Source organism: Felis catus, chromosome B1, assembly GCF_018350175.1.
Source record: "Felis catus isolate Fca126 chromosome B1, F.catus_Fca126_mat1.0, whole genome shotgun sequence".
Lineage (NCBI taxonomy): Eukaryota > Metazoa > Chordata > Mammalia > Carnivora > Felidae > Felis > Felis catus.
The window spans coordinates 131,941,897-131,955,374 of record NC_058371.1 but is presented as its reverse complement, the minus strand read 5'-3'; the positions used below and the strand labels follow the sequence as shown (position 1 = coordinate 131,955,374).

At 39.7% G+C, this 13,478-nt stretch overlaps 1 protein-coding gene across 10 annotated transcripts in view; it reads right to left on the bottom strand.

Annotated features, from left to right (window-relative positions):
* Positions 1–13,478, bottom strand: part of FAM13A (family with sequence similarity 13 member A) — a 347,254-nt gene that overhangs the window by 30,990 nt on the left and 302,786 nt on the right. For all 10 annotated transcript variants that reach the window (XM_045056104.1, XM_045056103.1, XM_045056102.1 and 7 more), the window contains 4 exons: positions 13,095–13,233; positions 12,281–12,362; positions 11,242–11,462; positions 10,501–10,584 (listed from right to left, as the gene is read on the bottom strand). In XM_045056104.1, the coding sequence (XP_044912039.1) occupies positions 10,501–10,584; positions 11,242–11,462; positions 12,281–12,362; positions 13,095–13,233 (526 nt within the window). The remainder of the gene's footprint in view (positions 1–10,500; positions 10,585–11,241; positions 11,463–12,280; positions 12,363–13,094; positions 13,234–13,478) is intronic.

Here is a 13,478-nt window from a genome sequence, read left to right as displayed (position 1 = left end):
CTGTAACATTCTACTTCTGTAAGTTCAAAAATAAGCAAGTAGAATCTACAGAGTTAGAAATCAAGATGATGGTTTTCCTTCATGCAGTGGAGGTCATGGTAAGGACTGGAAGGGGCTGGGAGCAGGGTTTTCAGAGGATCAGCAACATTTGTTTCTCGATACTGGTTACCTGGACTTATTTACTTTGTGAAACTGCATCAAAATATGTATTTATAATTTCCATTCCTTTCTGTATTTATGTCATACTTCAGCAAGAGTTGAACAACAGCCACAGATAAGTCTGAGGAATAGAAATGGAATGACTTGTACAATCTCACGTGTAGAATGACAAAATTTAGGACTGGAACACATGGAATAACTTTTTAAATACAAGATGTATCCATTAAATGTGTTGCAGATGAGGTTAAGGCACATCCTAATTGTCACCACATAACATGTGGAGAAATACTGTGCAAGATAAACAATAGTTTAGTGACCAAAAGACAAACCAAAAATAATCATAAGGAGCTAGCATTTCCCCATTGTGGACTTGCATCCTATTACTTGTTGCTTGGCATAAACATCTTTGGATTGTAGAGGACGGTCTGGATTTTAGAAGGAGACTTATCTGGTAAAACCAGTCAGCTATGGCAAATTTAAAATATTAAATATCTTTAAGTCTGATGGATGGAAAGAACTGATACTACTTGATTTACACCAGAATTATTTTCATGAAATATCTCTGAAGACAAAGGCTTGGTGATACTCCTAAGTTAATACAATTTTCACTCACCATAAAGCCATGTCACATGCAATTATCAGTAGTGGATTTGTTAGATGAGCCAAAATCTAACCAACAGTTACATAAACAAAGCAGGGCCTTGGCTGAAACTGCTAAAAAAGGGTCAGCTGATATTAAATGGACCATGGGAAAACTGTTTGGAAGTCAATGTCTCTTATTCTTGAATCATGGGCTGCTTGGAGATTCTGTTATTGACCCAGTTCTTGGTTCTGGCCTTTAAATGAGCCAATAAAGTTCTCTGAGCCTCGGTTTCCTGATTGGTAAACTGTAGAATTCAGATTAGAAAATCTTTATGATGTACAGTTGCTTGAAGATAACTTTAGGCTAAGCATGTAATACATGGTATTTTCTATAATACTTTCACTCCTCTTGCCTCAAACCTTTATTAGATTTTCATTTAGGTGGTAGCTGTGAATGGCTTTCCAGTGTGTGGGAAAAGGGTTACTACAGAGATGTATTTTGCACACAAATCAGGACAACATAAAAACCTAGATACAAACATCTAATGGGGGAAGGCAGCTCCTCCCATTCTGTCTTTGTTTTTGATTAAAAGAAATCTTCATTTACTGGTCTCTTACCACTTTATCTGGTTGCTCTGTAAAGTGTCAGATAATATTTCCAGGTACCATGGGAACACCAGACAATAATTAGTCCACATTTAAGTAGAGGAAAGTCTTGGACAGAAATTACAAAGACCTGATGAGACAACTGCATTTGCCTGCCTTTATCTTTTGTGATGGTTTTTGTCTTAGCCTCAGATAAAACTTCCCTATAGAAATACCCATTTGGGGTCTGTTACCTGCACAACACAACAAAGGTCAAAGAGAAAATGATTGATGCTTTTAATTTGAAGATAAAGATAGAACTAGAACCATGGCATGTTAGAGCTAGACGAGCCTTGTTTTTTCATATGATGAAACTAAGCACCTGAGAGTGTAATGACTTGCCCAAGGCAGTAGATCTGGGTCAAGAACTCAGGTTTACTGACTTCCAGCCCAGTTTTCTTTCCATTCACATATGAGCAAGATGTGAAGTAAAGTAGAAACTTAACATGGTTAAGACATACTAAAAATGTCACAGTGAAGCATTTTCCTCTAATAGGGCTTGACTAAGTTGTCTTCTGAATAAAAAGAATTCTGCCTTCCAAGCTCAGAGCTCTGCCTGTATTGAGTTCACAATACCTCTAGCTATCAACAGTAGCAGAGAAGCACTGTGCCACCTAAAAATCTTCTTAGTAAAACAAGTGATTTGAGTTTGCGTGTGGAGGGATACCTCTGAGTCATAAAACTACTGGCAGGAGAAGACAAATGAGATGGATTCTTAGAACTATTGCATATTGGCCCATCAACTCAGAAAATGGCAACTGTTTCCTCTTTATTATCAGGTAAAAATGGTGGACTGTGCGATGAACTGATGGCAATGGCCAACTTCGGCAAGATCCAGATCAGGATTTACGTGCAGATCAAGTGGATTGATGGGCTACTCCAAGGAAAAAATCAAAGCACACCTGATGGAGGGTCCAAAATAGCACTACGAGTAGGGTAATAAAATAACCAAAGTCACAACAACAGAGAGCAAGTAACAATCTCTGAAAAAACACCTCCTGAAGGGCCAGGCCCTGGACAGTATATGACCCTCCTTTAATGTAGCAGTGCTCACAGGTACAGAGCACACAACAAGCTTTTAAAATGCATAAGGGGCAGAAAACTAGCCAAAATGATGACACAGAAGAACTCTCTTCAAAAGAAATTCTAGGAAGTAGAGACAGCTAATGAACTGATCAATAACTATTTAAGCAATATAACAGAACAAGAATTTAGAATAATAGTCATAAAATTAATTGCTAGGCTTGAAAAAAGTATAGAGGACAGCAGAGAATCTATTGCTACAGAGATCAAGGGACTAAAATATAGTCAAAAGGAGCTAAAAATGCTATAAATGAGGTGCAAAATAAAATGGAGGCGGTCATAGCACAGATTGAGGAGACAGAGGGGAGAATAGGTGAATTAGAAGATAAAATTATGGAAAAAGAGGAAGCTGAGAAAAAGAGAGACAAATAAATCCAGGAGTAGGAGGGGAGAATTAGAGAACTATGTGATGCAATCAAATGGAACAATATCTGTATCATAGGAATTCCAGAAGAAGAAGAGAGAGAGAAAGGGGCTGAAGGTGTGCTTGAACAAATCATAGCTGAGAACTTCCCTGATCTGAGGAAGGAAACAGGCATTAAAATCTAAGAGGCACAGAGAACTCCCTTCAGACGTAACTTGAGTCAATCTTCTGCACAACATATCATAGTGAAACTGGCAAAATACAAGGATAAAGAGAGAATTCTGAAAGCAGTTAGGGATAAACGGGCCTTACCATACAAAGATAGACACATAAGGGTATTAGCAGACCTATCTACTAAAACTTGGCAGGCCAAAAAGGAATGGCAGAAAATCTTCAATGTGATGAACAGGAAAAATATGCAGCTGAGAATCCTTTACCCAGCAAGTCTGTCATTCAGAATAGAAGGAGAGATAAAGGTTTTCCCAAACAAACAAAAACTGAAGGAATTCATCACCACTAAACCAGCCCTACAAGAGATCCTAAGGGGGACTCTGTGAGTGAAATGTTGCAAGGATCACAAATTACCAGAGACATCCCTACAAGCATGAAATCTACAGACATCACAATGATTCTAAACCCATATCTTTCACTAATAACACTGATTGTAAAAGGACTAAATGCTCCAACCAAAAGACACAGTTTCAGAATGGATAAAGAAACAAGACCATCTATTTGCTGTCTACAAGAGACTCATTTTAGACCTGAGGACACCTTCAGATTGAAAGTGAGGGGATGGAGAACTATCTGTCATGCTACAGGAAGTCAAAAGAAAGCTGGGGTAGCCATACTTATATCAGACAAACTAGACTTTAAAGGCTATAACAAGAGATGAAGAAGACCATTATATAATAATTACAGGATCTATCCATCAGGAAGAGCTAACAATTTTAAACGTCTATGCACTGAATTCAGAAGCCCCCAAATATGTAAAACAATTAATCACAAACATAAGAAACCTTATTGATAAGAATGTGGTAACTGCAGGAGACTTTGATACTCCACTTACAACAATGGATAGAACATCTAGACAGAGAATAAATAAACAGGGCCCTGAATGATATATTGGATCAGATGGACTTGACAGACATATTTAGAACTCTGCATCCCAAAGCAATGGAATATACTTTCTTCTCCAGTGCATGTGGAACATTCTCCAAGATAGATAACATACTGGGTCACAAAACAGCCCTTCATAAGTATAAAAGAATTGAGATCATACCATGCATGCTTTCACATCACAATGCTATGAAGCTTGAAATCAACCACAGGAAAAAGTCTGGAAAACCTCCAAAAGCATGGAGGTTAAAGAACACCCTACCAAAGAATGAATGGGTCAACCAGGCATTAGAGAAGAAATTAAAAATCATATGGAAACAAATGAAAATGAAAACACAACCATCCAAATGCTTTGGGATGCAGCGAAGGCAGTCCTGAAAGGAAAATACATTGCAATCCAGGCCTATCTCAAGAAATAAGAAAAATCCCAACTACAAAATCTGACAGCACACCTAAAGGAAATAGAAGCAGAACAGCAAAGGCAGCCTAAACCCAGAAGAAGAAGAGAAATAATAAAGATCAGAGCAGAAATAAACAATATAGAATCTAAAAAAAACAGTAGAGCAGATCAATGAAACCAAGAGTTGTTTTTGAAAAAATAAACAAAATTGATAAACCTCTAGCCATGCTTCTCAAAAAGTAAAGGGAGATGACCCGAATAGATAAAATCATGAATGAAAATGGAATTATCACCACCAATTCCTCAGAAATACAAGCAATTATCAGGGAATACTATGAAAAATTATATGCCAACAAACTGGACAACCTGGAAGAAATGGACAAATTCCTAAGTACCTACACGCTACCAAAACTCAAACGGGAAGAAGTAAATTTGAACAGACCCATAACCACCGAAGAAATTGAACCAGTTATCAAAAATCTCCCAACAAATAAGAGTCCTGGGCCAGATGGCTTCCCAGGGGAATTCTACCAGACATTTAAAGCAGAGTTAATACCTATCCTTCTCAAGCTGTTCCAAAAAACAGAAATGGAAGGACAACTTCCAGACTCATTCTATGAAGCCAGCATTACCTTGATTCCCAAACCAGACAGAGACCCCACAAAAAAGGAGAATTATAGGCCAATATCCCTGATGAACATGGATGCAAAAATTCTCAACAAGATACTAGCAAATCGAATTCAACAGCATATAAAAAGTATTATTCACCATAATCAAGTGGGATTCATTCCTGGGCTGTAGGACTGGCTCAGTACTCACAAATCGATGTGACATATCACATTAATAAAAGAAAGGATGGAAACCATATGATCCTATCAATAGAAGCAGAAAAAGCATTTGACAAAATACAGCACCCTTTCTTAATAAAGACCCTCGAGAATGTCGGGATAGAAGGAACATACTTAAACATCATAGAAGCCATTTATGAAAAGCCCACAGCTAATATCCTCCTCAATGGGGAAAAACTGAGAGCCTTCTCCCTGAGATCAGGAACACAACAAGGATGTCCATTCTCACTGCTGCTGTTTAACATAGTGTTGGAAGTTCTGGCATCAGCAATCAGAGAACAAAAGGAAATCAAAGGCATCAAAATTGGCAAAGATGATGTCAAGCTTTCACTTTTTGCAGATGACATGATTCTATACATGGAAAATCCAACAGACTCCACCAAAAGTCTAGAACTGATACATGAATTCAGCAAAGTTACAGGATACAAAATTAATGTACAGAAATCAGTTGTATTTTTATAAACCTATAATGAAGCAACAGAAAGACAAAGAAACTGATCCCATTCACAATTGCACCAAGAAGCATAAAACACCTAGGAATAAACCTAACCAAAGATGTGAAAGATCTGTATGCTGAAAATTATAGAAAGCTTATGAAGGAAATTGAAGAAGATACAAAGAAATGGAAAAACACTCCATGCTCATGGATTGGAATTATAAATATTGTTAAAATGTCAATACTACCCAAAGTAATCTACACAATCAATGCAATCCCAATCAAAATTGCACCAGCATTCATCTCGAAGCTAGAACAAGCAATCCTGAAATTTGTATGGAACCACAAAAGACCCCAAATAGCCAAAGTAATAATGAAGAAAAAAAACAAAGCAGAAGGTATCACAATCCCAGACTTTAGCCTCTACTACAAAGCTGTAATCATCAAAACAGCATGGTATTGGCACAAAAGCAGACACATAGACCAATGGAATAGAATAGAGACTCCAGAACTGGACCCACAAAAGTATGGCCAACTAATCTTTGACAAAGCAGGAAAGAATCCAATGGAAAAAAGACAGTCTCTTTAACAAATGGTGCTGGGAGAACTGGACAGCAACATGAGAAGAATGAAACTAGACCACTTTCTTACACCATTCACAAAAATAAATGCAAAATGGATGAAGGACCTGGATGTGAGACAGGAAACCATCAAAACCCTAGAGCAGAAAGCAGGAAAAAACCTCTCTGACCTCAGCTGCAGCAATTTCTTACTTGATATATCCCCAAAGGCAAGGGAATTAAAAGCAAAAATGAACTATTGGGACCTCATGAAGATAAAAAGCTTCTGCACTGCAAAGGAAACAATCAACAAAACTAAAAGGCAACCAACGGAATGGGAAAAGATATTTGCAAATGACATATCTGATAAAGGGCTAGTATCCAAAATTTATAAAGAACTGACCAAACTCCACACCCAAAAAACAAATAATCCAGTGAAGAAATGGCAGAGGACATGAATAGACACTTCTCTAAAGAAGACATCCAGATGGTCAACAGGCACATGAAAAGATGCTCACCATCACTCCTCATCAGGGAAATACAAATCAAAACCACACTGAGATACCACCTCATGCCAGTCAGAGTGGCTAAAATGAACAAATCAGGAGACTATAGATGCTGCAGAGGATGTGGAGAAACGGGAACCCTCTTGCACGGTTGGTGGGGATGCAAACTGGTGCAGCCGCTCTGGAAAACAGTTTGCAGGTTCCTCACAAAATTAAAAACGGATCTACCCTATGACTCAGCAATAGCACTGCTAGGAATTTACCCAAGGGATACAGGAGTGCTGATGCATAATAGGGGCACTTGTACCCCAATGTTTATAGCAGCACTTTCAACAATAGACAAATTATGGAAAGAGCCTAAATGTCCATAAAGTGACAAATGGATAAAGAAGATGTGGTTTATATATACAATGGAATATTATTTGGCAATGAGAAAGAATGAAATCTGGCCATTTGTAGCAACATGGATGGAACTGGAGAGTATTATGCTAAGTGAAATAAGTCAGGTAGAGAAAGACATACCATATATTTTCACTCATATATGGATCCTGAGAAACTTAACAGAATACCAGAGGGGAGGGGAAGGGGGGAAAGTTATAGAGAGGGAAGGAAGCAAACCATAAGAGACTCTTAAATACTGAGAACAAACTGAGGGTTGATGGGGGGTGGGGGAGAGGGGAGGGTGGGTGATGGGTATTGAGGAGATAACCTGTTGGGATGAGCACTGGGTGTTGTATGGAAACCAATTTGACAATAAATTATACACACACACACACACACATATGCATATATATATATATGTTAATATATATATAAAGTTAAACTAATTGATAAAAAAATGGTAGACTGTGCAAAGAGAAGATAGTCCTGAACAGCAGATAACCAGATAACCAGAGGGAAGTATTTACATGAAGCTTCAGAGTTTGCATTTAAATTTGAACATAGTGTGTTTAGGGTCATGTTAGTTCCCAAGGTATTAAAATACACATTAAAATCTACTGATGAGGAACAGCATCAAGAAGAAACTAGAAGTTCTGAGCAAGCAACTCCTTCCTTCCCCTCTACATTACCATAAAGGTATGGTTGGCAAAGGTAATACAGTGACATATAGTTATGTGTTGTACTTCCTGTGACACGGACTTCGATGAGACTGGTCCTTAAATGTTAAAAAGGACATGCTTTCCTAATAATTAATAGAGATTTATGTAAATGAGTGTGTTTTTGTTTTTCATACACATGTCAATCTGTAGAGTGCGCCGTTAAAGCAAACAGCCTTGTTTAAAAAAATCTACAAAGCAGCAGACAACTGTTTTGGTCTGTGATTTTGATATTCGTTGTCCTTTCAAATCAGAATTTGTAGACTCAGCAAAAACCCATGAGCTTTGAGCACCTGCTTTTCTAAAAAACAGAAAAAAACCCCAAAAAGCAAAAAAACCACAAACCCACAACAACAAACAAACGAAAAACAGAACAAAACAAAACAAAACAAAAAACAACAACAGCTAGGATTTGGAATGAAAGTTTAGCTCTGGAAATACATGTATTTTTCTTCTAAGAAGAGTTTGCCCAAATGGTATTTACAGTTCAGGGTCCATGGCAACATCACAGATCTAAGAATGAAAAGTTCACTCTTTGATATTCACACTGGCCAGATATCAAATGAACTCTGGTTTTTGTGAGGAGGCTGGAGCATCATGTTCCAGAGGGAGGCAGACAGTCTGACTGCGAACCAGCAACTAATGCCACTCAATGTTCTAGAGCACTTGTTTCCTGCCCTATGAGATGCTAAAATCTGGACCCAAAAGGGTGTTTTTCCAATATCTAAAAAAACCATGAAAGAAAAGGGAATAACAAAGCAGGGTCAAGATCTAAGGTTTCACATTCCTAATGATAAGAGTGCTAAAAAAAATTTGTGTTCTTTCTCCTGGTTCCATCATTTAATAAGAAGCAGGCCGTAGACAGCAGAATATATACTTGTAGCAAAAGTGAAAACATCATTGATTGGGCACCCCCAAATCTGCTACCAAGCCACTGTGTCCCACTACTCAGGCCAGACAGCCCACAGGTAAATGTGTGCGTGTGTGTCTGTCAGCCAGTCTCCATGACAACCTAGAACAGACATCTCTGAGGTTATCACAGTAGCTCAAAGCCAACAGAGCTGGTCTCAGTAGGGCTGAGTTCTGAATCTAGGTCTTCCCATCCCAGTCCCCGTACATGGCCTCAGGCCAGGCAGAATGAGAGGATCTGTGCCCAACTCTGAGCAACAAACATCTGGCACACAAGCGCCTGAAGTGGCAGTAAAGATTAGGAGGAGAAAGCAGCTGAGAGATCTCAGGCCTCAGGCAAGGAAGTCTTTAAAGGAGTCTATCAATGTCGTATGTAAATATACACCATGAGCAGAGAAGGAAATATACACCATGAGCTGGAGAAGGAAAGCCCGCGAGTCCTGCCCACCTGTCGGCCATGAGGAGAGCTGTACTTAAAAGCCTCTGAGCCGACCGTGGAGAAGGGGTCTCTCTCTTCTAGAAGGATTTCAGTTTCACTTCTACAAGTGCTGAGTCCTCCAGGAGAAAAGGACAAAGTTTCACAATATATCTGAGCTCCAGTGCATTTACTATTTGGTTCAATGCCTTTAAAAAATCCAAAACAAAACTTGACTTGAAACAGAACCATTATCCCAGAGCACCAGTATTTTTCCACTGCTGGGACAGGCCAGCAAAATCAATCAGCAGCAGCTCCAGCTTTTTTTTTTTTTTTTTTTTAATTTAAACCTGATAACTCCAGAACCAAAATACCATGGAGGATGCAATCTATAGACAGTTCATTGGGCACACGGTATGTATCAGGTCTCTGTGCTAGATGCTGAGGACCAGGTGCACCGCTCGGTGAACAAAACCCAGAATTCCTGTCCTTACAGATCTTAGAGTCTAGTGCAATTCCAGTCTGGAAACAAGTCTTTATTCAAAAGAGTGTATTTTACATGAAAATACCATCTCTGTTATATAGCCAGGGCTGTGGCTGCAGAAGAGATCTATGCATTTTGGCTATATAAAAATCCTCTGGGAATATAAACTTCATGCTTCTTTAACACCTGCTCTTAAGAACTTGTTTTGTTGGGTTCTTGGCAACACTCTTAACAGAAGGTCACTAGGAGTAACTGACAAGGATATCTGATTACAAGCTCCTTAAGGAATAAAGCAGAAGCCTATTGGGCCACAGTCTCTCCCAGGACTCACAACAAACATGCAATAAACATGCTTGCTGAATAACAAATCTCTTCAAATGCTTCCTGTTGCTGTGAAAAGGCAAAGCCATATTTTGGACTCCTCACACTTTTGGTTCAGGACGATGGCTGGAATTTCTCTACAGATAAACACTGGTTGCAACTACACTGAAGAGAGATTGAATTCTAGGGTAGATCATACTAGTTTAACACCTTCATTTTATGGATAAGAATGCCTAGAGCCCGTCATGACTTGTAGGGGCAGGTCTGAGGCCAGGGAAATTTCTAGGGCTTTGTGCTATAATCTATAATCTACACCCCTCTATCACTGTCCCCCTGAAGCCAAAGTGACTAAATGTTAGCTGCAAACTAATTTGTCTTTGGAGCTCAAACTCCACAACTGCTTGAGAGTGGAAGGCTCTTACCAATTTAGTCTTTGGAAAGCTTAGTTCTGGTGAAAATATGTAATAATCTGATAAACATCAGGAAAACTCAAGTGTACAATACTGTACACAGAAGATTCATTTCTAAGGCCAAAGAGTTCACCCCCCATCAGAAAATTCAGTACATTCACATACCGGCCGTCCATGGATGCTTTCATAATATAGCAGAGCTTTCTGCAGAGCTACCTTCTCATTAGCAATCTGGTCTTTGGTCATATCCTGAATAAACACAAGGATAGAGAAATGAAAGAGGGGGAAACATTTACGAACATCCCAACTTCTTTATTTAAACAAATTTTCTCAAGTAACGTTTAAGAGAATCCTCATACAATAGCTCCTTGAGCTCTATTCAAAGCTCACTTAGGAATGAGCTCTTCCTGACTCTTTTACTGGAAATATGGATAGCACAGCCGAGGCATCATCAACTACTTGCATCTCCCATGTGGCAGCAAAGGCACGCTGAATACTGAGGTAAGCAAGGCAGCGAGGCACATGGGGGTCAGCTCAATGGCCCAAGCAGTGACTACAGTCACAAATTACAAAGTCCCAAAGCTCTGTCTATAATCCTTCTACTTCAGACTCATCAAACCGTCTGTTAGCCTGAATGAGGTCCTTCTGTGATCTGTACAATAGAGTTTTCTGCTTCCAATTTGTAGTCATAAACCAAAGTACCTACAGTGAAAACACTCGGAAGCTGTTTCAGCAGCCTCCCTAGGCATCTAAGAATGTGGAAGATGAGGGTATGGGAGGTCTGCAAAGGTGTCACCACATGTCTCTTCCCATTGGGACCCATGTATCAGGCCCTATGTTTCTACCATGTTGACTGGAATGGTTTAGGACTAGCAGTTAGCTGGGGCCTTCACCAAATCGCCACACCTTAATGTCCTCAGGACGGCTGGTTTCTGTCCGCTTCTCCTGGAGCTTCCTCTGGATGGATTCCAGTGTGGCTTCAACACTGGGCTTTATTACTTTATCCATGAGCTCTTGCTTCTTCTCCTCTTCTTTCTCAAGCTGGGAACCAAAACTCTTGGGGAGCGTGTTACTTCGCTGCCGCATCCTGGGGGTTAGGTCCTCTTCAGATATCTTTAGTTTTGACTCTAGTTGAGAAGATTTGGGGGTGGTGATACATGAGAATTGATGTCTGCTGAACCCAGATTGCTTTTCTGTGGTGTTAATAACTGTTTAGCCTCATCTTTTTGAAAGAAAGTATCTAATTATAACAGTAGTTAAAATCCTTGGGTTATTATGTAAAAGCCTGAAAAAATGCTCATGTTTTCTTGGATTATCTGGAATGTTTTCCAAATTCCTGGGAAAGCTTTAGCTATGTAACATCCATGCTTTGTCCACACCAACAGGTTTGCTGTTCTCAGAATGTGACAGACGTTTCCTATACTTTCTCCCTTACTGTTTATAGGTACCTACTGATTCAGCACTCAACTGCTGGCCAACTTTTTCTCAATAACTTACATCCCTCATTTTGGAATTACTTTCCCTTTCTATTCTATTTGGTTGTTTATGACTGTCTCCTAAAAGACAGCATGCTTTTTGAGGGACAAGGACCAAATTCTTTTCATAGACATCTGTGTTTATAGGTCTTCTCCTAACACCACACCAAATAAAACCTTGGTACTTTAGTAAGTGTTGACTTGAAACCATCATCCTTAAATTCGTGATTTAGGGAATTAGAGAAATGTTTCAGAATTTGCATCTTAGCTGATCTGAGTTGACCTGTGATAGAGACCATGGACAGACATGGGCAAGGTGTCCCGTGAACACCACATGCACTGGGAAGCAGTGTTAAGGAACTGGTCTTTTCTGAAATATTTCAGCCCGTGGTCAGGATGTGGTGAGATCATGAATTCTGCAGGTGGCATGTCTTACAGAAGCCATGCCATGGGTCTAGAACTTTACCTACCTTTAAGTTGTTTCCGGAATTTGGCAAGGTCATTTGTCCATTTTAGAACCTCTGGATTGGCTGCTTTGTCACTGTGGGAAGGCTGAGAAAGGGAAAATTTAACAAAAATGTTTTCAAACTGGGGCAGGAAAAAGAAGAAAAGTTTGATGGTGAGTTTGTTTTAAAGAGGAAGGGAAAGTTGAGTCCCACTGGAAAAAGAAATTAAACACGAACAATCACAGCAAACGTCACAGGTGTGATTCCACTGTCTTTCTTTACATCTGGTTATTTTTGATGCTTTCAAATAATTCCTCAGAGGCAAAATGGTGAATTTCTATGAGGTCCATGGCCCATTTTCATGAGGTGTAGGGCTCAGGCCATCAGGCTAACAGAACAGAAAGCAGAGGGGTGTAGGTTTTACACTGCAATCACCATGCAAATGTCTTTAGCTGCACTTGGGGGCAATGCTAAGATAGATCTGAGAGTAGAATGAGGTCAATGTTAATGAAATTTTAGAAGATAATCTTGAATGAAGTTTTAGCCAATGAGAAGACGTCATTTAATGATTTTTCCCATTCCTTTTCATGGATAAATGTATAAGATGTCGACTACAACGTTCAATTATTTGTAAGAATACCCTATACAAGGAAAATGCTGATACATGATGTTTGGGACTTATCAGGGTTTCCCATCCAGTTTTTACTGCCTTTTTGTCTTAAGGTCCATAGAAATCTCCCTTAATCTTTCATCGCTTCTCTGAGCTGCTGACAGGCTGGCATGTCAGCATGTCAGGGGACAGGAGGGGACAGGGAGAACCCTGTGAGGAGGCACTTACTCTGTACTTCCTCTCTTCTTCAAATCTATCTTCAAACTTTCGGATCTTCTTTTTAAGGCTCTGAATCCGTCGCGTGAGCTGGGCAGGTGTCAGGTCCTCCTGCTCATCATCGTAGGACCCGAGAGAGGAGCTCCGTCGCCTGTGAGGGGCACAGCGTGGGGCACTCACTGCCTGACAGGTGGGGCTTGGGGAAGGGGATGCAGCATGGAGGGAGAGGGTCTCAAAGGTCTCCATCCTCTTGAATAAGAAAAAGTTGACTACCAATTCACTTTGTGACCCTGGGCTCTAGATGTCCCATTTATTGAATAGGTCTTTCTATTGCTCACATTTACGATTGGCAAAGGTAGTACTAAACTATGTGCTGCAGACCCCAAAGTTACATTT